The sequence below is a fragment of the Haemaphysalis longicornis genome, unplaced genomic scaffold (assembly GCF_048455015.1).
Source record: "Haemaphysalis longicornis isolate Haplotype H1 unplaced genomic scaffold, Haemaphysalis longicornis Haplotype H1 scaffold_9, whole genome shotgun sequence".
NCBI lineage: Eukaryota > Metazoa > Arthropoda > Arachnida > Ixodida > Ixodidae > Haemaphysalis > Haemaphysalis longicornis.
Genome location: NW_027526460.1, coordinates 52831044 through 52858568, shown reverse-complemented (window position 1 = coordinate 52858568; position 27525 = coordinate 52831044). Strand labels below are relative to the sequence as shown.

At 46.9% G+C, this 27525-nt stretch overlaps 1 protein-coding gene across 1 annotated transcript; it reads right to left on the bottom strand.

Annotated features, from left to right (window-relative positions):
• Positions 1 to 239: 239 nt before the first annotated feature.
• LOC144151737 (acetyl-CoA acetyltransferase A, mitochondrial-like) lies at positions 240 to 25631 on the bottom strand. Its single transcript, XM_077682857.1, has 13 exons — positions 25449 to 25631; positions 22982 to 23039; positions 21272 to 21389; positions 21016 to 21111; positions 20078 to 20178; positions 16262 to 16354; positions 14345 to 14395; positions 12233 to 12334; positions 11904 to 12051; positions 10902 to 11015; positions 9548 to 9612; positions 2431 to 2588; positions 240 to 447 (listed from the first exon to the last, which is right to left on the bottom strand). Exons 2-13 carry the CDS (start codon positions 23012 to 23014, stop codon positions 327 to 329), a joined length of 1200 nt encoding a protein of 399 aa, XP_077538983.1. The 5' UTR covers positions 23015 to 23039; positions 25449 to 25631; the 3' UTR covers positions 240 to 326.
• Positions 25632 to 27525: the final 1894 nt, after the last annotated feature.

Sequence of the window (27525 nt, the reverse complement as noted above, 5' to 3'; positions counted from 1 at the left end):
CGCTATTTACGAAAACAAAGCGCAGAATTGACCTAAAAAACATTTCTACAAAAATTGCGGACCAAATATTAGAACCGCTGGTACTCGAACTCAGGCCGTTAACGCAAGGGCCAGCGGTTCTACCTTGAGGCCACAGCGGAAAAACGGGGGGCTGCTTCTAGCCATAGAGTTAGTACCTTCTAGCAGTTGCATAAGAGAATAGAGGGAGTGTTGAAAGTGGGTCAGCAGGTGGCGCTAGGTTACACAGGAAGTGCCTTTATTGTACCCGCATGAGAACGGAATGTCGTCACTTCCATGAACCAGCCTTTCGGCAGCGACGGACGGGCCTAGAGTTTCTCAATTAGCATTGCAGAACCACCGCCGCCCCCGTTGCAGATTCCGGCCAGCCCGTACTGCCCTGGCTGCAGATGAAGAGCCAGCCTGCCTGCTATGCGCGCTCCGGACATCCTGCGTGAAAGTCAGACAAGGATGGTATAGTGGAATTTTGCAAATATTCGCCCTTTTGTCCCTTTAAGTGTTTAAGCACCCGGCGAAGGACAGGGGGGCAGTGGCGAGGTGGGGGGAATGAGTGAAGGAGTAGCAGAGATGGGGAGAGGTGAGTGTCTTGGTGTGAATTCAGATCGTCACGCAAATTTGTCGCACAACCAGAATCGCACTGCTAGCGTAGGCACCAACATTTTAAGCGACCGCAAATTTTTTAGAAGGTGGATTAGATGACAGCTTTCAATGGCATTTGCAATGGCAAATTGCAATGGCATAGCCTTTGGAAGGCCGTGGACAAGGGCTTAGCCAGGGTGGGTCGGTGTCAGAACACCCTCTGAAATTTACAGAGCTGTGCACCTCCATTCTGCCCTTCCCCATTTCCGCCTCTTTTCCTGTCTGCATCGGTATAAATGTGTAAAATAAAAACACAAACAAGAAAATTAGATAAGAAAGTGATAATGAAATTATGTTTGCATGCAGGCTGTCTTTCCTTTTAGTTTTGTCTTTTTGTCGGAGGCTGTATAACCCCCCTCACCCCTCTCCCCCCTCCCCCCCTCCCCCCATTTACCCCGAGAAATATTTCTGGCTACAACACTGGCCGTGGAAGTCAGTAAGTATGGACTGTCTTGAGAATCATTACTCGCCGACCACAAAGCGGTGCGCATAGGGTTTCAGAAAAAAGCCCGTGTCTCGTGCATCCAAATAAGCGTGCATGCGTCATTTGGACACAAAAGTGAAAGAGCCCATGCGTCACGCTTGTCAATCCCCAACATTCGTTTTCGCTCTGCTTCATCTCTTACCATACTCGCTACAGATACGCATCAAGACTCACTGACCCCTAAAAGCTTTAAGTTTTTGCAAGCACGTCCGCGAAATTGCAACAAATACGCAATCATTTAGTACGTGCACAGTAAATACGGCAGCTGCGCTAAAATGTCTTTAATGGGGCCACGAAGACAACAATGACACCAGTTTTATCGTAACATCAAACAAATAACCTAGGCGTTAAAGAAAACCGATGAAGCATTGGCGACGCCCCAGTCACTTTCCGGCGATTTCCCTATGACGTCACATAATCTTATTTGTACGATTGGCTACCGCCGATCAAAGCCACCGCCAAGATACATGACTGGCGATTGAAGTGGGATCTCTAGCTCCATTTCATTGCACAACTTAAATGCTAACGTGCATTTAGCTCCGCTGTAACTGTGTTTTACCAGCGAAGCTGTTTAGAAAATCGCAGTTTTTCGTGTACGCGGCTAAAAATACCAAGAAATTACTGAGCGCGCGCAGGCAAGCGGGGGCCTCGCGGTGACCGCCCGGCCGTTAACGAAACCAAGAAAATGCCTAGCGCTCGTGTGTGCGTGCCACGCGGAGACCGCCCAGCATCCCCGGCGCACGTTTGTCAAGCCAAGCATACCCACTAATGGAGATCGGCCAAGAGTGGCAAAAAAAAAAAAAAAACTCCAGCGTTCGCCGTAATCGTGGCAATACTTGCTCGGACCGAGAAAGACACGTCATAGCGTACGCCCCTCCAATGTGCTGTGCAATAACTATCACTTCAAAAGGAATGAAAGAAGCTCGCGTTTATAGCAACAATGATGGAGTAAAGGTCGTTGCGGCAGCGAAGAAGAAGCAAATCGGCTGCAATCGTGAATTTAAACCGTCGTGAAGGTTGCATACAGTTTCGCTACCTTCAATTCTTACGCGTTAGTGTGGGCTTCCTTCATTTTTTTAGTGCTGGCCTATTTTGCGTCCCTGCTTTCCATATTACGTCACCGCAGCCTTAAATTTGAAAGTTTTTGAATAATGCGTGCGTTTTGTTGGTTAAAAAAACGTCTTTCATGGCTGGAAAGGAGCTGAGTGAGGCACCAAGGTTAGTTGTTTCGAATTCGAACGAAGTTGTGTTTTGTCTTAATGGCTTCTCTAAACAAGGTAAGTACTCACCCTAAGGGATGTCCGATGCTCACGGCACCTCCGTGCACGTTCACTCTAGAGTTGTCCAGTCCGAGGTGCTTCATGTTGCAGAGAACAGCAGCGCTGAACGCTTCGTTGATCTCGATCATGGACATGTCCTCCATCTTCAAGCCAGCTTGACTCAGCGCCTGCTCGAAGGGGTGAAAGACGAAAGGGGGATATAGAAAGTCAACTCACCGGGGGGAGCTGATCAAGAAGCGTGCACTGGGTGAAAATCATTTTAAAAGTACTCTGCAGCGCTTCCGATAAACGCTTTCACTCTTTCCTTCGATCTAGAAGCACTGCGAAAGCTATAGCTATCGGCAGCGCGGTACGGCACTGCGTTATTTGCTCATTGATTTGATTAATTGTGCGGTTTAACGCGCTGACGCTTCACAGGCGATGAGGCGCACCGTAGTGGAGGGCCCCAGATTAATTTTGGCCACCTGGGGATCTTTAACGTACGCCGAAATATCGAGCAGTGATTTGCTTGTAGCATCAGATGTGCCTGCCATTACTGCTTGGCTATTGTGGCTTTCCTTTTGGAGTGGCTATCGAATGCGTTCATTGCTGCAACTGGCGGGAAGCCAGCCAATATCCGCTACACCGCTGTAATGGCGTAATTCCAGCGGTTGAAGAACGCCAAGATCGAGAAAGAGAGAAAAATCTTGTGAAGACACAGAGTAGTAATTTGCGAAGGAAAGCTGGACATCCACCTAAATGCAGCCATACGGCTACAAAGAAAAGCTCTAGAACTTTATCAGAAACTTCACAGTTGAAGAAAAATTCGTCCAGTCCAGAATTCGAACCCGGGGTCACCGCTTAACCGGAGAAGTCACTCTACCAACTGAGCTAACCAGGAGGCTAGTCGTTTGTAGCGCGAGAGCGAATTGATCAACAACTCGAAGAGAAGGACAGGTGTTAATCGACCAGATTTTAGAAGAAATCCCCAAGTTGGAATAAGATTCTGCGAAGGAAAGTTGGGCATCCACATAAATGCAGCCATACGACTTCAAAGAAAAGCTCTACAGCTTTCTCAAAAACTTCTCAGAAGAAAAATTCGTCCTGGTCGGGGATTGAAACCCGGGATTTTTGGCTAAGGTGCCTTGCGACATCCTAATCTACTGGATGTGTTGGTCGACTACGTTCTGCAAACATTTAAGATTTCAAAAAAAAGTTGAGAAAATTGTTGCAGGACCCCTTTATGAATATAAGCAAGCAAGAAAGCAAGCACAGTTTTCAGCCATGAAATCACCGCTCCTCCATTTTGTTCACATTGTGCCATCGTGGTAGCTAGCCTGAGACGAGCTTATCAACTGCGAAAAACGGAAATGCAGGCAGAACGCCATGGTTTCTTGTCAATTATACTGTGAATTTCCCCGCCAAAGTTTTTAGGGGGAAATACTTGTATGTATCATCGGGAGGCGACCTCTGATGACCCCGGCGTCATGAACGGTACAAAGGCCCGAGGAAGGCCAGAAGCAAAGCAAAGCACGGCAGCCGTCCAGAAAAGAGGATTAATGATTACCGAAGTGAAATTATTATCCATAAGTTAGTGATAGCATAGATTAGTAAAGTAAATTAAGGGTGGATTTAGGTGGAATAATACGAATAAGGATTTATTAAGCTAATTAAGGTAGTAAGGATTAGCGGGGTTGGAGTAAGGGGGAAAAAGGTAATTAAGATGGAACAAGATGGGAAAAAATATTAGGGTGTATTAAGATGGATTAAAATGAACTAGGATAGATTAGGGTGGGTTGAGATGGACTAAAATGAATTAAGATTGATTAATGGTAGTACAATAGCGTCGCTGCTGTGTCGATGGGTGGACGCGTAAATAAAAAGTACCCGTCACAATAGTACCCCAGGCTGGCGCATTCGAAGCACATGAGTACAACTAAGTGCTCTCAAAAATTTTTTTTTCTAGAGCCGTAGTATAGACAATATGTTTGAAAACCTATAGTCATTTTATTTCTTAAAATTAAGGTAGACAACCAATGAGCACTGCATGTGATGACTGAACGGGCAGCAACTTGGCCCTTTACCAAGCGCCTTGACGGAAAACTTACACCTAATTAACCTTCCTGTGTTTCCGTCCGTTGTCCTTATCATCCTCAAGATCAGTGCAACGGGCGGTAGAGAGAAGAATGATTGAATCAGTGCTTAGGGATAGAAAACTAGTATTCATTATCAGAGAACAAACTCGGGTGGAATTAAGATGCATTAAAATGAACTAGGATAGATTATGGGGATTAAGATGGATTAAAATTAATTAAGAATGATGAATAGGTGGCAGTTCGAATTAAACCGCGAACGCGAAACTTATTTACTGCTCGTATTGTACGCCGCATAAGCATCGGAGGTGCTTTAAAAACCTTCAACACGCAGAAAAGCAAAGTCGAGATGGTGGTACTAATCTAGAAAAACTTGTATGTGGAGTTCTTGCCCTTGTGCCTTCATTCTCGCGAAGTTTTAAGTCCTGTGGACTTACTAACTGAAGCGGGAATTGTCGAATAAGTGCTTAATTTAAGCAGTTCAGCTATACACCTGGCCCTTTGAAGTCGGCTTCACTGCTGCACTTACATGGATTGCTAAGAAGGCAATTACAAGTCGGCTTCACTGCCACGTTTACGTGCATTGCTGGGAAGACTTTTTTAAGCGCCATATAAGCATTCTGATGCCGAAATTAGGCGGGCCTTTGATAAAATACCTCCTTTATAAAATGCCCCATGTATCCCTATACGCCGAACCACTTGAAATTCAGAATCCCTACTATTACACAAGTGCTTTGTTGGGAATACATTTTTAAGGTGATATGGGAGGTCTGGTATGAAACTGTGAATGGGTCTAGGTACTTATATTAAATACCCCATTAGATCACATGTGCTCGCATGGAGGGCTACATATGTGAACCGGTCCCTTTAAAGTCAGCTGCACTTCAAAACAGAAATCTGTGGTAGGAATGTTGTTTTTAGCTCAATATAAGCGGACTGACATAAAAGCATGAAGGCTTCTTCATTAACAGCACTTTCTTATGCGGGAAAAGTGGAGCACGTTAAGCATTTACAGGTGGACACACGCCTTTCCTCGTTGAGTCCACATTTAAAAGTCCACCAATGCTTGTATATAATATATACAGTTCTAAGCGTCCTGTTTAAACGGACCTTCCCAGTAGACTCGTTCGCTGAAAGGAGGTCTTGCTGAGGAGACTTCGTATTGGTGTAGCCCTCTCGCCCGCTGTGAACCGGGCTGCCCCTTATGCACGGCTCCTGCCGATGATTCTGACCCAGAACATTTGCTGTGGGCGTGCCCTTCATTGGAAGAGGCGAGAACGCGACACCTTCGAGGCACAGGCCTCCACCCTGGCAGACCACCTGACCTCCATCGGTGGATGTGGGGACCCCGCCACCGCTCCATTATTGCGTTCCTTCGCGAAATGGAAGTTAACATATACTTGTAATGTAGGCTTTCGGTCGTAAGGCATACTAGCGCAATAATAAAAAAAAAACTCAAACGCTGGATGGTCGCTTGAGCGCGTACCGTGCACCTATGACATATGGGCAGTGACGTGCGCGTGCTCGCGTAGCAATAAGACACCGGCAAATGCGTCGCTCAGGGAACCCTTCAAGTGGAACGCACCACCCGGCCTGTATACAGTTAGGCAGCAGCGAGTGAGCGTATGGGGCCCAACGCTCCATTCCCCCCCCCCCTCCTCCTCCCCCCCCCCCCCGCCCCCAATTTGGGTGCGCTCCTGGTCTGCCCACTCATTCCCCTCCCCCTTCCCTATTAAATGCGAATGCATTTATTAGCCGGGGGTTGTCTTGCTCCGTTGGCCGGCGTGCGCCTGCATTCCTCCAGCGCGAACGCACGTGAGCGCGCGCACGTGCGCTCGCGCCTCGTAGTTCTGCCGTCGTCGTCGTCGTCGTCGTAAATGCGAATGCATTTCTGGACGCGGCTATGGAAAGTGTGCGCGTGCGCTCCAAACCCTCTGACCCCATAGTCTTGGTTGGCGACTTCAACGTTGACGTGCGCAAGAAGAGTGGCGAGTGGCTGGTCGAGTACATGCAGACCAGGCACTCTATGCATTGTCTCTCTGCCGGCTTCGACACGTGCCCCACTACCATTCACGGGAGTTGCATTGATCTGGTCTTTACGCGAAACTGTGACGCGCGTATGCTTCTCAAAGACCCTTTGACCGTGCACTTTAGCGATCACAAGGCAGTGATTGTGGCCGTCAGGTACAACGGTAACACAAACAGGTGCTGATGAATAAATAATTACGTTCACACTCTCGTCATTAATTACGCCATTACTCGCAACACACTCATCGGTGCACCCAATGCATTCGCATTTCTGCACGATTCCCTTCGGGGAGGTGCGGGGGAATTTTTTGTTCAAAACATCTTTGGGCAAGCAGATGCTGTCGTTTTTACAGCGGCGTTGGCTAATGTCGCTTTCTTGTAGATTTTTCTTGTCGTTTGGCATCTTTATCGTCAACAGCAAAAAACAAAATTGCGAGGGATGCTGAGAGCTTTGCCTCACAGCGACTTTTAAACCGTTGTTGTTGTTGTACTTATCCAGTGAGGCAAATGGGCGCCGCTATAAAAAGTACATAAAAAACACGTGTATAAACCAGTGGGATTTGAACCGGGTCAACCCAGCAGCAGCCGCTATACCACCACGGCGCTGTCTAATTTTTGTTTGTTTTAGTCCCTGCCGCATGTACTGTACGATTGCCCCAAGTTTGCGGCAGGGCGGGCGGAGCTTCTGGCCGTGGTACGAGGAGTGCGGCCGCTCGAGGAACTGCTTTTAGGCAGTGCCAGGGAGCGGGGCAAAGTGCTCCAGGCCCTGGGTGCATACCTGAGTGCTTCGGGGCTCCACAGCGCACTCCGATATAACATCATGTAACCGCCAAGGTTGCAGGGGAGTGCTGCTGCTTATGCAGCTTTCCTGTGTGTGTGTATGTGTGTGTGTGCGCATGTGTGCAGGTGTCTTTTCTGCTACACAATTGTGTCCTGTACCTTAATGTTTATTTATATGTCTAGTGCTTATATGTATTTGTCCTTTGTCTATTGTCTAACTCCTAGTTTTTTTTCACCTATACGTTGTACATATGTTCTTTCTTAATCTTGCCTATGTGTTATATGTGATTGATGTAAGCCCTCTACCCTATCCCCCTATTCCTATGTACTCTTTCCTTCCTATCCCACCTCGCCTACATCAGCAAGCATTCCGGTGTTCGCCCCTAGGCGAGACAATTTACGCCTGCTGGTGCACCTTCCCTTCTTTCTATAGTAGAATAAATACAAACATATATGAATGTTTCAGCATAGCTGCGCACTTTAAGTTTGGCCAGGGGTTCCTTGCCAGGGGTAGAACAAAAGCTTTTGTCGTGGTTGTTGTATTTTTGAATGCGTAGCATTATTTGCCCAGTACCCCCACAGCCAGAACCATGTAACGCCCTGCATTTCCACAAAAATGCAGATATCGCGGAAATTTTTTTCTTCGTAGCCCATGCACGGTCAAGGTATTGACCAGGAATATTCGGGAGCTTTGAGGAGCAAACGTGCTAGCTTCACAAAATCCACAGAACTGTTTATTGGAAAAGTAGAAGTTGCACAACAGTGCGTTCCACGTGAAAACCTTAGCGTGATGGCACGTGCGTAGAACAAGTGCACACCAGCTAAGGAAGCTGTAGCATGTGCCAGTCTGTTTACTGACGTGATTCGCGCCGTGAGAATATGAGAAACGAAAGAGAAGAAAGAGACGCAAACACGGCGTAACAGAAAAGAAGCGAGGCGGATTAATTCCGGCCGAAAGACAAAGAAATGAAAGCGAAGAAAGAGACGTGAATACGCTGTATCAGCAAAGAGGATTTATAAGAAGGATCGCCAGACTTTCGCCTTCAAAGGGCGCAAGCAGATTTAAGCGGTCTGAGTAATTTTTTGCATCTATCAGGTTCCGTGGAATGTAGAGACATAAAGCTTTCGTCTTTGAAGTGCAGCAACTCCCAAAGGGGAATTTGTCCGATAAATGCGCACGTCGCTCTGCCATACATGTTGTGCTTTAAAGTCGGCTTCACCCTTATACACAACGCATTTCTAGGAAGAGATTTTTAGGGGCAATATGAACAGTCTGATATCAAAATAGGGGGAGCGAATTTGATTTAATACTCCCATACGACCCTATGTATCCGTTTGAAGGGCTGTACAACAAGCGCATTTAAAGTCGGCTTTAATACTTTATGCAAATGGATAGCTCAGGAGACATTTTCCAGGGGCAATATATTCAGTCTGATATTAAAGTAGAATGCCCTAGCGCTTTTCATTCAATATTCTCATAAGACCGCCTGTATCCCTTTAAAACGCTAGACAACAAGCCTCTTCAGTCGGCTTTACTACTTTACAAAAATGCATTGCTTTATAAGAAATTAAGCAAGAGCAGTATAAATGATTTTACATGAAAATATTGACGTCTCAGGATCTTTTGTTAAGGGGGCCATGAATACAAAATACCAGGCTAGTCCATTAAGAAAACAGCTTCGTCTCGATAACAATGATATCAATTATAGCCCAAACTTCAAGCAAATAATCGAGATATTAGAAAAAAACGGGAAGTAGTGGCGACTCCCCGGTAACTTTCTGGCAATTTCTCTATGGCGTCATAGAATCTTGTTTGTGCGATTGGCTGCCGCTGACCAAAGGAACCGCCAAGAAACATGACTGGGCGATTTAGTGGGGCTTCTAGTTCCGTTTAATCGTATCACTTGAATGCTAACGTGTGTTTAACACACTGATAACGATGTTCTCAGTGCTTGCCCCGGTGACGTCCCTCCTGCCCATATTACGTCACTGCAGCACGAAAGCTGAAAGTTTTGCACTACTTCTCATGTCTTTTTCTGTTAAAAAAGTGTTATGTAACTGGAATGGAGCTGAATGAGTTACCGAAGGCTAATTCTATCAAATCGAATAAAGCTGTATTATGTAACGTACCTTCTAATAGCAGTTTCGCGCGCTGTGCAAGTGTGTCACATCAAGCTTTACATACAGAATCGATTTCTTGTTGAGCACACATAGAAATGCATTAAAAAGGAAGAATTGTTTCTGACCTTTGGCATCGCGTACGCAGGTGACACACAGAAATGCAGTGGCTCGACGGCTGCATCAGCGAATCCTGAAAAAGAAAAAGGATAATTTGCGACGCATTTTAATACGTTGTGCCAAAATAAATGACAAGCAAGCACAGCATCGATATGCCCGCCCGACGTACATGCCTCAAGAACCATGTCAAATGATTTGATTGTTTTTGATGACTAATCAAAAGTTTCAGAATTGACAGTCTTGTAAAGCAGTCATAAAACCAGTGCGGCCATGTCAAAGTTACATAACAGGCCTTCTTTTCTTCCTCTGTCTTGGTTTTTGCAGCAATTTTCTTTTTGTTAAAAACACGATTGTTCGTACGTCTTTGCTGCATCCTGGAACGGCCAGAGAAAGCAAGACGGTTGCTGTTGCTGCCGACACAATGTTTGATATACAAGGATTATGCTGAAATTGTTACTGAAGACAAAGTCTCAAATAATGTTTTATATTACCGGGCAATATTTACATGTTTTAAATGTTTTATATTATTGCGACGTCATTGCGACATCACTTCGCTTTGTAGGAGGTGACGTCCTCCAAGAAAACGAAACGAGAACATACAATATTCTTGGTTGGCTCGCTTAACGTCGGGTTTGAAAAACAAATGGTTGCACGCGCCCCAAACAGCGTTTAATGGCCGACCGTGATGTTCTGTTTAAACTATTTGTATAATATCTACGCTCGAGGGCAGATCCACGTCAGCAAGCACTGTAGACTGCAAGCCCTTTATAGTTTCGAAAGCATTGGGAAGGATACCTCCCGTCAATTACGGCGACTACATAGACATGGCGGCAAACACGCCATTCAGCCTAACGATTTTTTTACTGCGCCGGAAGAGATAAAAAATAATTGGTGCCACCTGGTCAGCCTGTAAAATATATCCGATCTCATTTATTAAGGGAAAGTATTTTTTTCAAATAGGGACTAAAATGTCGAATGTAGCAGCAGCAGTAAATAATACTTCTCAATGTTGAATGTGGGCTAGTTTGTTGGAGCAATGAAACGTGTATGCTTGAATGTGGGCTACTTGGTTGGAGCAATGAAACATGGGAGCTTGAATGTGGGCTAGTTGGTTGGAGCAAGTTTCATTGTAGTAAAGATCCTTATGTAGCACAGAGGGGGATGTGGTTCCTGAGTCTAGGAGCTCAAGTGAAGGCGTGGCGATCCCTGCTCTGGAGAGCAGTAGTTGCCGGGCGTCTGGGTCACCGCTGGTCGTCAGGTTCACCCACAGCTCGAGAAGGGGAAGAGGAGAGGAAAGAGGTGGTAGGGCTGGCTTGTGAGCACACCCGATGGAGATGTGGGTTAGGGTGCCTCACCACTCACCAATGACGCGTGCGAGTGGCTTCACTCCGAGCCTGTCCGCTGCTTGTCGGGTCATCAGTACGCAAGCCGCAGCGCCGTCGTTCAGCGTACTCGCATTCGCCGCCGTGATTGTGCCTGCGTGCGACCGAAGCGATCAATATCATGCGAATGCAACGTTTAAAAATTTATGGTTAACACCGAAGTGACATTGAAGCATTCTTTTTTTTAATTAGAGGTGCCTTGCGACCCCCCTGTTTCATTGTGTGCGAGTGCTTGCTCGTGTAGGAATTACTAACTGAAATGCTCAGGGATGAAAATTGCCGGAAACAGGGAGGATGAGCTAAAAACTTGGCTCTTTCAGAACTAATAACAGTGGTGACGGATGTCCCAAAATGGACAAGTGCAGAGATTAAGAAAGCGCATATTCGAAATTGGGTAGTTAATGACTGGACATTTTTTGATTGCTCAGGCAGGAACGCACGGCCACTTCGCAGGACGGGTCGACTGACACTTCGTTCAGCAGTGCTGAAACAAACGCCAATCAGGCCATATCCGTCGCTGTATTTGACAAAGCTAGGGTCACAATTGACATGAAAAAAAAGCAAAATCAAAGATTCAACCTGAAAAAATCAAACCGAAAATTATATGAAGAAAGGCAACTAAATATGGGGTAGATGAGGATCGGAAAGGCAACTGCATAAATGCAGCTTAGTCAAAATTTTAGCGTTAACTATCCAGACTTGTCCAGTGGATGGGAGCGTCTGGCAGCGTAAATTGTTACCTCTTGCCTGGGAAGTGCTATCAAAAGTCATTTTGTCATTGGCGCGTCAATTTCTTGCAAACCGTTTTTTAAGTCCTTTCCATTTCGAATGACCCCCTCCCCTTGCTTTTTTATAATTTTTGCACGGTGCTTTCTGTGACGCCCGCTGGGCATTGAATGTATTAAAATAACTAATAAAAGACAAACTGAACATTTTTGAATGAATTCTTTGCTTTCGTAGGTTTTCGCAGCATAAGTCTCACCAGTGCCTTTGACGAATGCTGGCTGAAGTGTTCTCATCTTCTCAAAGTTGACCCTCTTGTACTCTTCGTCTTCGGCTACGACTACAGATGGCTTCCCGCGCTTGCCCGGGATGGTGACGGGCACAATCTCCTTCTCGAGCACACCGCCCTGCATCGAAGACGGGACTTGCGTGAGCTGCAAAGTTTGTGCCAAAGTAGCTGGCTCTTCTGGAATGCTTATACCACTCCCTCAGCTCAAAATAGTTGTTAAGGCGCTTTCAGAACTTGCTTTTTGACCATCAGGGATCTTAATTTCAGCGCTCAAGGTCACTGCCGGTATTGGGATTTACCTCGGCTGCGGCGGAACTCCTTTTGTAACTCTCAATTGCGAAGTCGTCCTGTTCTTGCCTCGACACTTCGTATTTCTTGACGCTGTGTTCCACACATTCCCCCTGGAAGCAAAAAATAATAAAAACGTAAAAAATAACCTGTCTAAAGTGCCTTTCATCAATGTTCATGTTTATTTTGCGCATTTGTTGTCACTGATTGAGAGAGAAAAAGGTCAAGGCAAACCTTACGCCACTTTCTGGACGAACGATGGTGGACACGCGAAGCTTTCTCCGATACAAATTCCGGGTCCACAATCCAATCAGCCCAAATCCGAATCAACGACAACGCAGAGCTAACCGAATGTGATGTTATGATTTTCTATCTATTAGTTTGTGGATGGATCACCTGAATGTGTCGATTCGGTTAGCTCAGCGCTGTCGTTGATTTGGATTTTGCCTGATTGGATTGTGGACTTTGCATTTGTATCGGGGAAAGCTTCGAGGTTCATCATATATATATCACCATCTTCATCATCATAACCATCGTCATCATCACGTGCCTTTTGTGGAAACCCATTGTGTAAAGTTGGCTTTCACGCAGTGCGTTTTTGCATAACATCGCCATAAGTGAGGCCTAGAAAGCCTCGCTTTAAGAAAAAGGAGATAATAGGAAGTGTTAGCAGGGTTAGTATCATGCAGTCTTTCTTCGAATCCCCCGGTATGTAAGCTCTGGGGAGAGAGAGAGAGAGAGAACAAACTTTATTGAGCATTCTAGAGCCGTTTAGGCGCTTGATGGGGTGGTGCCCTCTTCTCGGGCCCCATATGTTTCCAGGTACTCCTGTCCTCTGGTGATCAGTGCGATCTGTTCTTCCAGGGCAGGGCTGGAAAACAAGGTCTCCCATCGCTCAGGGTTGGTGTGAGGGGAGGGGGGAATGGGAGGTGGGGTGAACTTGGGAAAATTGCACTCTCCTATTATGTGTTGGAGTGTGCCCAGTTGTCTGCAGTTGGGACATTCTTTCTCGTATCTATCTGGGCAGAACTTGTTTAGGAGATAAGGGTGGGGGAACGACCCAGCTTGAACTTGTCTATATATGACTTGCTGCGTTCTGCTTAGAGAATGGTGTGGTTTAGGATATCGCTTCCTCCCGTCTTTATAGTGACTGACTATGTCCTTGTAGCTCGTTATGGGTTGCGATTCCTGCCACTCTGCCCGGTTGATTAGTTCTCGGACCTGTTGGTGGGCAAATTCATTGCCCTCCACCGAAGAGTGGGCTGGCACCCATAGTAGCTCTATTTTGTGACTTGGTCGTACTTTTTTTTGGAGGATTCTCACTGCCTTATAAGAAACCCATCCTTTTCTGAAGTTCCTATACGCTTTTTGGGAGTCCGTGACTATTTTCGTCGCTTTTGGTTGGGTCAACGCAACGGCAATTGCTATTTCTTCAGCTTCCTCTGGGCTTGGTACGAGCGGAGTCGTAAACAAATCAAGCTAGTCCACGGCAGCATGAACCTGGACAAAAAAACATTTCGAATTACATTCCATCAACGCCCAAAAACATCGCAACTCTTAAAATGAACTCATTGTTAGGACTTCAGTATCCTTGCCTAATTACTATACAATTGGTGCAAAGGCGCTAATAGTGAGCATCATGCTTCCTGGTTCGGAAATCGATAGTGCGTAATAAATTATGAATACGCGCAGGGATGTACTACCGTGTGAAGTTCTATGGTTGTGTTAAGCATGAAACCGCGGCGAAGGTTGCGTACAAGTTCTAAAATTCTCACAAGATGCTGCTAATTTATGTTCGCTAACTAGCGATTTTGGGTAGCAGTTCGGACCCAACTTACAGTCACTCAAGTTAATGCTAAGGACTCAACTAAAGGCAAGGAGCCCAAATGGCTGACAACTTCAGCCAACGCTACTTATATCTTCTACTAACCTCCTAACGTTATCGTCGCCACACGTTTCCTCAATGTGTCTCTTTGCTGCAGCTGTCTCTTTAAACAGAGCAGAAAACAGCTTAAGAAAACAGCTGAAGAAAATAGCTAAAGAAAACAGCTGAAGAAAACCGCTGAACGAAAACGGCTGAACAATGTAGAAAATAGCTGAACAGCGTAGAGCGCTGTACATACCACATGGATATTGTGGTAGGCGTCAGTCAAGCCATCGCACAGTATACCATCCTGGAGAAAGAAAAGACAGTTGATTAATATAGTGCATTCAGTGGTTGTCCTTGGTACTAAGAAAACAAGTAGCAAATACATTAGTGGCAGCTGAAGCTTTAACAACAACACCCAGAGCAAGAGCAAAGAAAGCGTTTGATGAAAAGAAAAATCGGGGTTGATTCATGTACGGAAGGAATTAGTTGCTTCACATGATATCGGCGCATTGGTAGAGACGCAAGCACGCGTTCCCAATAAAAACCCAATCTTTGTGTCAATAGATGATAGATAGGGGAGGAATCATATTACTCTGTTTCCTTAGAAGGGTGAACGTCGTGTCGTATTTATTTCCTTTTCATCCACCGCAGCGCTAGATCTCGTTTGCTATTTCATAATGGTTTATTCACTCACTCACGCACTCGCTGACTCAACAATTTGAATCAATCAATCAATCAATCAATCAATCAATCAATCAATCAATCAATCAATCAATCAATCAATCAATCAATCAATCAATCAATCAATCAATCAATCAATCAATCAATCAATCAATGCCCTTCAGTGCCTCTGAAGACCGGTTTTGTGATGATCTCGCGAAATGTCCACCTACTCTCTCTTATCAGAAGCGGCATTAGGATGCCGGTCATCACTCTGTTTCTCGTGGGGAGCGGTCATTCATAGTGACGATGGCGACGCATCCGATTGAAATTTCGTGACTTACGAACGTACAGGTCTCTACGTACGAGCGAACGAACTTTTACGTAAACAACGAAGGAACAGATTTTGGCCCCTATAGCCGGCGCAAATAGTATTTCATTGTTGAACCTCGTTATAACGAACACTGATATAGCGAATTATCTGCTGTGGCGAACTGGATACCGAGTTTGGTTGGTCATGCTTTATTTCAATGACACTTATTCTTTTATAACAAAAGTGAAACTGTGAGAGCCGCGCGCACTATCGGGTATAACGAAGAAATATTTGACCAGTAGTCTGAGAAGCTACTACTTAGAAAAACTATCGCCGTCCGAAACTGCAGAAGTAGAAAATGCCCCTTTGTTCGCGGACACTGTCGAAAACTTTATCCTGCTCAGTGCTGTGAATAGTCACCACGAAGATCACATCCTTCCTCAAAAAAATGGGAAAGCAGGCATGTTTCTTCAAATTAACTTTGTTCTGTTGTAATTTCCCGTTTCCTGTTCTGGTTCATTGAGCTTGAGATGCCACAAGGAGTAAGATAAGCGTTACCTTGTTTATAGTAGGTTCGAAGATTAAAATAACGCATTTCTGTACGAAGGATTTTTGCGGGAGCCAGATTACCGGTTGGTTTGAACCAATTTTTAGCTTCACGGTTACAACGAATATCGAATAAATCGAACTAAATTACTGTCACGATACTACTTGTTTAAACAGCTGCTCATGTCCGGACTTTCTGCGGCACGTTTCATACCTGACGTCGTTACCCTCTTATAGAGCCAGATAATAACAGAAAAAAAACTCTTTTAATGAATGTACACGTCCTAGGTCGACACTCACTTACCCGGAAATCCTCCCTTCCGCTTTCACAATGTCCGGTAAGCGCAGTGTAACGTATACTTGTTGCCTTCCACAGACGTTAGTTCTGGGAAAAATGCTGGTGTCCTGGCACTGTGTCAAAGGTTTCATTTACTCCGCAGGGAGGAGTGGAAATTGTCGCTCGGTCGTCGTAGAGCGCAAATAGTGCGGTTGCAAAAACTGTACATCCATTTTTTTACCAGGAACAAGGAAGTGGGCAGTGTATGAGAGGCCCTTGTGCATTTTCTATCCGCGCACTGGGACTCGCTTGTACGGGATAACGGTGGTGCGACCAAGAAGACAACCGTACAACCTCTTTCTATATTGACTCGCCTGCAACTGAATCCCGCCGTAGGCTGTTTCACCTCGGTTCATGTAGTACGGGACGTTTGACATGCTCTCCATTCCACCAGCAACCACGACTTCCTGCGAAACATGGACAAAGAAATAAACAGTTAAATACTTGTAGAAAACACTCTCAAACGCTCAGTGCCCACACGTAGCAACGCCGAGAAAGAAGTCGTAACCGCTCTCAGTTAAGTAATGTCACTGCAAATACAGCTTGTTTATTTCGACGTCCTGATCAAGATCGCCTAAGAGCCGCTGGCTGTAAGCCATTGAAAAATAATTCAGGGAAGCTTGCGCTCACGCGCATGACTTTAATGGCGGAGCTGTTGTAGGCGGAACTGTAGTTACATTTCAGTATCATTCTTTATTTGCATAGTTGCGGTGCTAGTTATCGTCGTCATAAACATCGAAGAGGTCGTCGTCTTCTTCGAGGCGAGTAGTGGATGCAAAGTAATCCTCGGCATTGTAGGCGTCGTCATCCATTCGAGGCCGCCGTCGTCTAGGCAAGGATTGGCACACTTGTAGCCATGTCTCCAGTTATCCATAATGGTTTCTAAAAGATACCGGCCACTGTGACATCTCCGAAGCAGCATTAGTACTGGAGGTTCTCTATTTTACACGCGCGGTAGGACTTGGCGACAGCGCTGAAGTTTTGTTTTTATTTTTTTGCTAAAGCCACTGCTCGTGACGAGGGCGCTCGGCGGTCGCCGTGAGGCACGCGCTCACAAGCGCTCGGCACTCTTTTTGTGTCTTTTCCTGCAACGACGAACTTCGGGCTTGTACAACAGCTCCGCTGTTAAAAAATATAATGCGTCATCTATGACAAATAATTAAAATTGAGAAAACCATGGGATTCGAACGCCGCTCACAAGCTTGATATCCACAAACAGAACCACCGCACTAGGAAGCCAGACGGTCAATTTTGTTTGTATAGAATACCAAAAGCACGTGGATACACGTTCCCACGTGCCCCTAGGTGGCACCACGTGTCCATCTAGGAGCACGTTTTAACGGACCGGTGGCTGGGCGCATGCCTGTACAGGGAGACACCGGCAAAGGCGCCTTTCCAGGAGCCCTCCAAGTAGGAGTCACCACAGGGAGATCGGTCAGCCAGGGACGGCAGGCGGGTCTGGGGCCCACCGCTCCAGGGGGAGCCTAAAAGAGGCTGCAATTCATCCTCATCTGCCATGTAGGCACCGCCTACACGTCCACTGCCGGCCTGGCATACCCCTAGCCGCCCCCCCCCCCCCCCCCCCATTACTCTTTTCCAAAATAAGAAAGAACCTACAGCACAACAATGTGCCAGCAGGGTATACTTACACTTGTGGACACATACAAACAGACGTTTCACGGATCGGACTGTTGCCGTCTCATGTCATTGTCGTAACCATCGTCTCATTTAGTCACGGTGCTAAGACACCGGTACACTCGTTAGCGCCTCGCGCTAGACCGTAACGCGTACTAAAAAAACAAAAAAACACCGGCACACTCATTTACGCCTCGCGCCGGAACGCTTCGTTACGCGTGCTAAAAATAACACCGGGAGCCTCGTTTACGCCTGGCGCTATAGTACGCTTCGTGCTTCAAAGACATGAGACTTTTACACCTGTACACCCTAAACGGTTTTATCTTTGTTGGCAAAAACGTCAAGGTGCCAAGAATACACATACACTGCGTGCTTCGCCCCTCCCCAGGTTTCACGTTAGGGAAGATGGCCCGGGATTTTTAGATGCTAAGCATCTCTTGCTTTCGGCCCCGTCGTCCGTCATCCGTCCGACCGCACCTCTCCCCATACACTATAAAAAAACAAATAGCGGCGCCCGGTTTCGACCCTAGGGCTCCCTGGCCGCAATGGGAAGTACGTGGCGCTCTTCCCACTGCGCTACAAAACCGAGACAGGAGCAAGTGCTACGAACGCGCCTTATCTCCTTGACTCATTCAAACTACGTCAAGAAGCTACTGATACAACGAAGGCACGCGAAGCTGAACGTCAACGGAAACGACGAACTGAAAACTTTGTAGGAGTATGTTGAATTTCCCTAGGGAAAGCTGTGGCGGGAAGCGCCACGCGCCTTGCAGCTCAACCAGAGAAGAGGACGAAGAGGGCGGGCAGCGGGGTAGGAGCGTGAGCACGTAATAAAGAAAGACGAGAACCAGGAGGTGTTCGATCAGGTAACGCTGGTGTCGGTCTCTTCGCTGTCTCCACATTTCTCTACATTTCTCTGTCTGTACAGGGGGGTTCACACTACGTTCCCATTCATGCTCCGATGAATGAAACAACATAACGGCAACACAATGGAACCTACACGGAACCCTGATGATGCTTCGCATCCTCCTCATGGTTCCCCACGGGAAGATGGTGTAATTTTTTTTTTTTTACAGCGAACCAGTCTTGCGCTGGGTTCTAACCAGAATTGCGTTTTTCTGTCGGGCCGCGTCGACAAAGAATCGCAGCGCTAGCTCCAGAGCCATGCAAAACCCTCTGTACCTCTCAATATACTGTAGATATCTTGGGGAAAAAAATCGGCGCAGCTTGCACGAGTGGTGCAAGGCTGGAGAAACAGCAGAGCTGGCGGCCCCTCTCCCTTCGTTGGAGGCCCGGCTGTTGAACGCCACATGGATTGGCACACTCGTAGCCATTTCTCCAGTTATCCATAAAGGTTTCTAGAGAATGCGGCGGCCGTGAGGAACTCTCCCAAGCAGGGTGCCTTTTCCCGTTTAGCATTAGCGCTGGAGTTTTTGCTTTACAAGTGCGGTAGCGTTTGACGACAGCGCTGAAGTTTATGTTTTTTTCTTTTTTTGCTAAACCGACAGGCTTCTGCCGAGGTCGCTCGGTGGCCGCCGCGAGGAACGCGCTCACTGGTGCTGGACATTTTCTTTGTATTTTCTCCTGCAATAGCGAACTTATGACCAGTAACAAAAGCTCCGCTGTTAAAATATGGAATAAAATTGCTTGACGATTACGATACTCCCTAACGCGAAATTTGAGCGCAGAGCGCACTGCAGAGTCTCTCCTCGGCGACGGCGCATAGCTGCTGCTTCGGCGGCGCGCGCCCCTGGATTCTGGTGTGGTCGATTCTGAGCCTCTGCTCGGGCAGCTCAGACGGAGCATTTCCTTCGCAGCAGGAAGTGATTGCGTCACCGGCGAACGCACGACGGCGGGCGCTACTCTGGCGTTGTTTCGTAGCCCGTCACCGTCGCGGAGCGCGTCTCGCGTTGTACCCTCGGCATACCACCTTCCTCCTCACAACTTCGGCATACCCTCGTCCTCCACTTTTCTTCTCGCTATATTTGTGGTGTCCTCCTCGTTCTCTCGGTTACAACGAGAGACGATGGCGAGGGACGCCGCGAAACCAGCGCTCTAAAATAGCGTAGCAACTTTCGAGTGGAAGTTGTCAAGCGGTGGTGAGCGTTCTTTCCAGCGGCCCGTCTCTCACGTGCACATGCACGCCATGCGAGGAGCGATGCGCGTATATACACGGCGTCGCACTTAGGGTTGCCCAATGGCCGTTTATTATTAACCTATAGAAACGTTATATACAGAGCACCTTTAAAGTTACCTTCACAGTTATACACAAATGCATTTCAGAAAAGACATCTCTCAGGGCCTGATGTGAAACTATGAAGCCTCACTGAGTTTATTGATAACTGAGGCGAAAGTGTTGTACATATAGCTGAACAGGCGGGACCACAGGTCTCCTCATTCAGTCCACCAAGAAGTGATTACGAGTTTAAATAAAAATGGGGATATCTTTCAGCATCCTGGCTAGAGGAAGGAAACTGCGGGGAGTCTCTTCTTACCTGGGAGCCACACATGAGGCTTTGAGCCGCGATCATCATTGCCTTCATGCCAGAGGCGCAAACCTTGTTCACTGTGGTGCACGGGGTTGTCTCCGGAAGGCCTGCGGCGGGAAGTTCAAAATAGCTTACCCGCCTTAAGGCATGCAGATTGCCTTATTTGCCGCAGGAATCACAAATTCGTCTATACCGGTTGATTGATTTGATTGATTGCGGGGTTTAACGCGCCGACGCAACGCAGGCGATGAGGCGCGCTGTAGTGGAGGGCTCCGGATTAATTTTAACCACCTGGGGATCTTTAACGTGTGCCGAAATCTCCTGCACACGGGCGTTTTTGCTTTTCCGCGTCATAAGAAAAGCGGCCGCCGCGACCGGGAATCGAACCCGCGTCTTCGTGCTCAGCAACACAACGCCTTAGCCACTGAGCCACCGCGGCGGGTCACTCATACAAGTCGTATGTGCTGCCTGAAAGCATGCACGTAGCATATATATATATATATATATATATATATATATATATATATATATATATATATATATATATATATCTTTTCGCTCTACTACCGTACTACCTGCTTTTTTTCCCTTCAAGACTTTGGCAGAGCTTACCGACAACATGTTGAGTATCTAAGATGACACTAGCAGACATTAAGAGAAAGAAGCCTAGCACTCTCAACGTGCCACTTAAACGTGGCGTGCCCCTGTTCATGGTGCCACATTGTTGACTGTCAGTCCCGCCAAGCGTGTCGTTGTATTTTTGAACATGTAAACGAACGTAGAGTAGTCTGCTGGCCGCACCTGACATCCAAACCATAGTGTAAGCATAACGTCAGGCGCAAGCCCGAAACCTTAGTCAGATACTTGTTTTCCCACTAAAATATCGTTTAAGTTCGCAACCTGAGGAGTACTGATCAGGAGAAAACGGTTGTTTCGGACCTTACCTGCTCCTAGCGTTGCCTGTCTCGCTGGATTCATGCCTTCGTTGGCGGAGAGAACGTTGCCCATGAACACTTCTTGTACATGTTCACATGATATACCTGCAGATAGAAAATAGTCGTCATCGTATGGTTGATTTGAACAAGACAGATAAGTAACGGAATTTCTGTGTGAGAATAAAGACGATAAATGGCGCTTTTTTTTTTTTTTTTGGGTTCTCGATATCCACGTTAACCAAGGTAGAGGTCCAGAATTTCCCACCTGCTCGCTTGACTGCTCCCTTGATAGCGATGGCGCCAAGTTCTGTGGCCGGCACGGCTGCCAGAGATCCTCGGAACGAACCGATGGGCGTCCTGGCAAACGACGCTATCACGACCTCCTGCGTAAACATGGCGAGTGGAACAGTATGCCGCTTCTCTAATGATGAGCTGTAAAGGCCAACAGAACCGATAAGTGAGGTCGAGTGGCCTGAATAACCCTTACATGGGGAAGATCAATCAAATTCAATTTCAGCAAAGTGCGCTCTCCTGTTCTGATAGACTGCGTGCTAGCATGAATGTTTAATCCAATGCTTGTAACTACTGAAATACATAAAACAGGTCTATATTTAGGTTGTAGTTTTACCTTTTTTCGTCCTTGTCTCCTCTTCAGACTACACCTGCTGCCTTTTTCTCTCTCCTTCCCCAGAGAGAGAGAGAGAGAGAGAGAGAGAGAGAGAGAGAGAGAGAGAGAGAGAGAGAGAGAGAGAGAGAGAGAGAGAGAGAGAGGCCTTCCACATTGGTCTCCGTCTAGCCCGTGCCCGAGATCATCTCAGATGCTACCCTCTTTTCCACACGGCCTATATGTAGATGCGGCTGAGTATCCCAGCAAGCCCTCCTTGGCCATTGCGGTCATAGGAGCGCCTGGCACTGACCCGAAAGCATCAGCCCCGGTGCTAACCTCGACTTCAGTCACCACGGAGGAGGCGGCAATTGCCCTCGCTCTTACTCAAACACCCACCCCTCTCGTTATATTATCAGATTCGCAACCCGCCATCCGAAATTACCCCAGGGGCGCCATTTTATCACTGGCCCTCCAAATTATTCGCACCCGACCCCCTCCCGAACCCGTGACGCTGCTGTGGGCCCCGGCCCACACCGACACAGGTGGTAATGGGGCTGCCCACCAAGTCCGAGCTTTGACACCCCGGGAATGCGGTTCTTTTACACCTAAACATGGTGTTCCAGAGATGTCCCATTCGTATACTTCTCACGTACTGGGACAACATCCAACATTACCGCCGCCTTCGCAGGCAACTTCCCCCTCATCACCCGTCCCTCACAGCCGAGGCTGCCCACATGTGACGTCTTCTTCAGACGCACTCCTTTCCTAACCGAACCGTATCAGTGCATACGAACCCTTTCCTCTTTTCCTCTCCCAAGTGTCCCATGTGTGACGCACCGGACCCGCTCTATCACTCGCTCTGCGAATGTCCGCACGGCTCCTTCTCCCACCCCTTCAGCCACCTTCTCGGAACAGGCTCTGGGGTGCTCGGGTCGAGACCACCCAGAACTGGTCAATGGTCGGCCTCTGGATGTCGCGGCGGATGTCGCCAGCCCCAACTCTAAAACCAGAGAAAAAAAGTGGATCTCTCTCTCTCTCTCTCTCTCTCTCTCTCTCTCTCTCTCTCTCTCTCTCTCTCTCTCTCTCTCTCTCTCTCTCTCTCTCTCTCTCTCTCTCTCTCTCTCTCTCTCTCTCTCTCTCTCCTGGGTGGTTACAGCCTTTACTCAACAATTTTAAAATTGCATCCTTTTCGCGGGTCATATGATGTCCATGTGCCTAATAGGATTCGTGCACGCAGATTTGCTTGTCGTGCCTACACTTTCCTTTTTCCACGGCGCGACAGGTAGCAAACAATCGTATACATATCTGTGTTCATAAACTATTATTCTCAGCAGAAAAGAAAAAAAACATAGCACGCTTTGTACTTACATTCAAGGGACCATTTCTTCCTTTGCTGCTCATGGTGTGGTTTCACAACTGCGGCAGGCTGCAAGGAGAGTATGCAACACTCTGAAGACACTGCCTCCTTTACATCAGGCCTCACTATTAGTGACCTGTGTTCGCAACCTTTCGTGGCTTAGAAAATACAAACGAAACGTCGGAAACGTAGGTATGTGAAAATGTTCTGCACTGATAATTGCAGAGTTATTCGATTCAAGCCAGAGATCGCGATTTGAAAAATAAAGTGATCAAGGGTTTTAGCAAGAGAATGTGTCATCTTGCATAAATGCACAAAGACGACTTTTGTTTGTAGACGGCCTCCCACGTTCAGTGGGTATGCGTACTGATCGAGTGGTGGGTGCCGCTGATGCAGAGCCGTTGTGCCGAAGTAGAGTTACTTAATCCTCCCACATACAGCAATTCTATATACAGGAACTGTACGCCGAAGCGGACGCATATGGCGCCACAGTCTAGAGAACGGAGACTACGCTACCGACAAGACCCTGCCGTTTGTGCAGCCGAGGGTCGAGGCCATTCGCAAAGCGAGGTTAGCGCTGAAAATGAGGGTGCTGCAAAATCTTTCAGGGGCTGCTAAGGGGCAATCTGTTCTGGAGCGTGTGTTTCGGTCTGTGATTAGCTCGAAGCTGAACTCAGAATTCCGCGCACAGATGAGGGTCCTCAACGGTTAGTGTTTTCATACATGGGTTTCGTGAGGATGGCTGGTATGTCATGGCATGGGTTCTTTGAGGCCATGGGTTCCTTAAGAAAAGCCATCAGGTCATTTCATCCCTGAGATATAATGGCCTGATTGATGGCTCCTGCACACCAGGAGTGCCGATAGTTCGGCTGAACCAAATTTAGGTTCATACATTGCAGTTTGTTGAGTTCTATGCTTTTCTTCGTGATGAATGACTAATCAATCTGTGAAATAAATATGAACCCTATATTCAGATTACTTCGCTGCGAGCAAGCAACATAGTAACCCGTTGGATATGCTTTAAATGCTAGTGTGAACAGTTTCTTGGGTAAACCCTTTTAGCTACGTGAAATGACTAAGATGGCACACCATTCAAAGTAATAAATCAGGGAAAAAGAAGTGCTCCTCAGCTCCGAAGGGATCATCGGACTTCTACACAATGGTTACGCGTTGGCATTATAGCATTATATAATCAAGACGGTTAGCTTGACTGGAGGCTAACTAGGAAATGCCAGAGGAAGAATGCAGATGTGAAAGATAGTTTCAAAAGCGTGAGAATAACGACGGCAACACAACTTTGTGACAGGGTGATTTACCTCACGGAAGTAATAAAGTAATGAGACTGCAGGCATGGTTATGAGGCTTAGATGCAGTAATAAAAAAGTTGTAAGTTGGGGCACTGTGTTGTATCTCCTACCCCGCAGTCGTTCATTAGCGCTGCCATGCTTTCGAAGATACGGCAGTGAGGCTCAAAATGGCGGAATGATAAATAGCGGGTTACTAGGTCGAGACACCGTTACAGGGACTCTGCAACACTCTTCTCAACATTTCTCTGAATCTTAAAGGCTCTCAGAATGTAGTCAACCAACACATCCAGTGCTTAGATAGGGGGTCACGAAGTACCTCAGCCAAAAATTACTGATCTACGCCCAACTTAAAAACTTGCTCGAAAGTTTTTTTTTCTCTCTTACCCGGTCTTGGCGTTCTTCGACCTCTAGAATTACGTCATTAGAGCGATGTAGCAGCCATTGGCCGGCTTCCTTGCAGTTGCCGCTATACACACCTTCGGTAGCCACTTTAAAAAAATCGCCACAAAAGCAAAGCATAAACGGAAGGTGGATTTGATGCGACGAGCATATCACGCAGTGTCACTTTGTGCTGGCGATAACTAAAGCTTTCACGGTGCTTCCAGACCGGAAGGAAAGAGTGAAACCGCTTATCGGAAGTGTTGCAGAGTCCTTTTAAGGTGCAGGACAACCACACGTTGCCTGTACTACCGGCATGTCATTGACCATGGCCACTGTTACGCAACGCACTGCTGAGGCGTTAATGAGTGTTAAAACTCGCATGGACTTGTCTTCGAGGAGTAGCGGATCACGAGACGCTAACCACAAGTTTAGACGTCACTGCGTGGGTCCCTAGAGGTATTCGCTGAACTGGTTGACAAGGTTTTCCGATTGCTCGAGATCATTCGCGCGTATTAGGACGACGTGGTAAAGCAGACTGAATATTTTTTTTTTCTAAAAACCCTAACTCTAAAAGCAAGGTTAAAACCGCATTCGACTTTTATTGCATATACCAGCCCTAGTTTTCTTGCATGCCCAAGAAACGTTCTATTGGTTATTTATTTCACCGTAACGGAAGTTTTACATTAGTTAAAACTACTGCACCACAGTTCTCACGCATTTGGACTAGTTTCAAGGCTGGTAACAATATATATTAGAACCCCGTAAGAATTGTAAAGCATAACCAACGCACGTGTCACAGGCGACGTCGAAGGGAACGAGGGAAGCGGGCCAAATTGTTGTGTTCGGGGAACGTCGGCTAGTAAACCGCAACTGCACCTATTCCGTTTCGTAGTGCGGCCTCATTTACTGCGGTTCGCGATACGAACACATTTTCCATCGAGTACGCACATCCGCTGGATGCGTGGCAGCTTCATCCTCATGCGCGGTTCAAGGGCGCTTTAAGGACCACGTGTTCGGCGGCGCTTTCACCGGATGTCGCTCTTCACAGCTGTGGTCTGAACATGTACACGAGCATGCAGACGGAATATAACAATAAGCAGATACTAGAAACACTGTACCATCGTTTCCAGAAATATAGCTACGCATTCCCGGTTAGCCTAAACCTCGACCCCGTAGGCTGACACAGACTGTATAGAATATCTGCTTGCCATTGCTGCAAATTTCGTCGAAAGGCGATCGTCTTCTGTCACCCCTGTCACGTGATTCCCTCTCCTATGTCCCCCTCACACTCTACCCTCCCTTCTCGCTCCTCCTATAATGAATGCAGTGTAGGCTTGTTCAATTGAATTTAATATCCCCTAGTTCGCCCTGCTCGCGCATTATGTGTTAATACCTTTTGTTTCAGCTGTCCTTGGAATAGCCCAAGCCTACATCTCTTGTTTTAGCGTTTGGTTTTATCTCACCTCTCCTCAACACCGTTTTTAACACGTTTCTTAACAGCGAAGTTCTTTTTAGCAAATCGTAATTTTCCGTGTCCGCAGTTAAACCTACCAAAAAAGTGCCGAGTGCGTGCTTCGCGGCGACCGCCCGGCAGTTAACAAAACAAAGAAAATACCTAGCGCTCGTGTGTGCGCGCCTCGCGGCGACCGCGCGGCATCCACCTGGCACGTTCCTCAAGCCAAGCACCCACAAGAAAGATTGGCCAAGATTGGCAATTCAAGTCCTCCTTTAGTTGGTTACCTTTGTTAACTTTGAATAGTTAATTTTGTTAATAGTTCACTTTGAACATTCGGGATGGTCGGGAAGGTTGCATACAACTTGCTACCTTCAAGTATTCCGTGTTAGTGTGAGCTTTCTTGGTTTTCCTTATCTTTTCTTTTATTTTCTATTGTAAAGTCCAATATAACGTGCAATCTAATTAAAAGAACACTGGTACTCATTGTTGTGTACTCATATTTTGCCTCAAATATGCCTGATGTTCCCTTTGCGGTGAATAATGTAGGTATGTAAGAGCCTTGCCAGCAGTTTTAATATTTCGGAACGGTCTTGCGTATATATGTACCTTGTTGAGACAGACAGACAGACAGACAGACAGACAGACAGACAGACAGACAGACAGACAGACAGACAGGGCAAGGTTTTTATGCTTATGTAGCCCAAGAAAGGCTATTATCTTTAAAAGGGCACCTTTTAGAACGGAGAACGTCACTCTGGTACTCATATCTGATGCGTGCGTTTGCTCCCGTCTAGCATAACAGCAGTTATCAGAAGGAGTCCTACAGCTCGAATAAACTGTAATAAGTGGAGTTGGGCTGGGCCCGTAGTTCCGAGAACTCACGACCGGTGAGCCACCAGGATAACAGAACAGTTTCCGGTAGACGCGAACACAGGTAGCAGAAAACAGATAACTGAATGGGGTGATGGGATATGAAAATTTGGTGGCAGAGAAATGACTCGGACGGTGCAGGAGAGAGAGAGAGAGAGAATGCTCTTTAATGTGAACTGGTGAGGTCAGCCCTGCTAGGGTCAAGGCTTGCTACACCAGATGGGGGGTGACTACGTTGATGAGTGGTGCATATCAGACATCAGGGTTACAGCAGGAAGAAGACAAACATGAAGCGTTAAAAAAATGAAAAAAAGGACAAGAAAATACAACAGTTGTGAGTCTATGGGAGAAGCCTTCGTCCTGCAGTGAACATCAGTAAGCAGATGACGACGATGGTGATGATGATAGGGAAGTAGGAGGAGGGAGGGAGAGAAACCAAAGGGGAATGCGGAATTTCCTATTACAGTGACGATCGTCCCTCGGAGAGAAGGTAGCCCTCAGGCCTTTTCCCTTCTTTTCTGGATAGCAGTCGTGTCAAAGT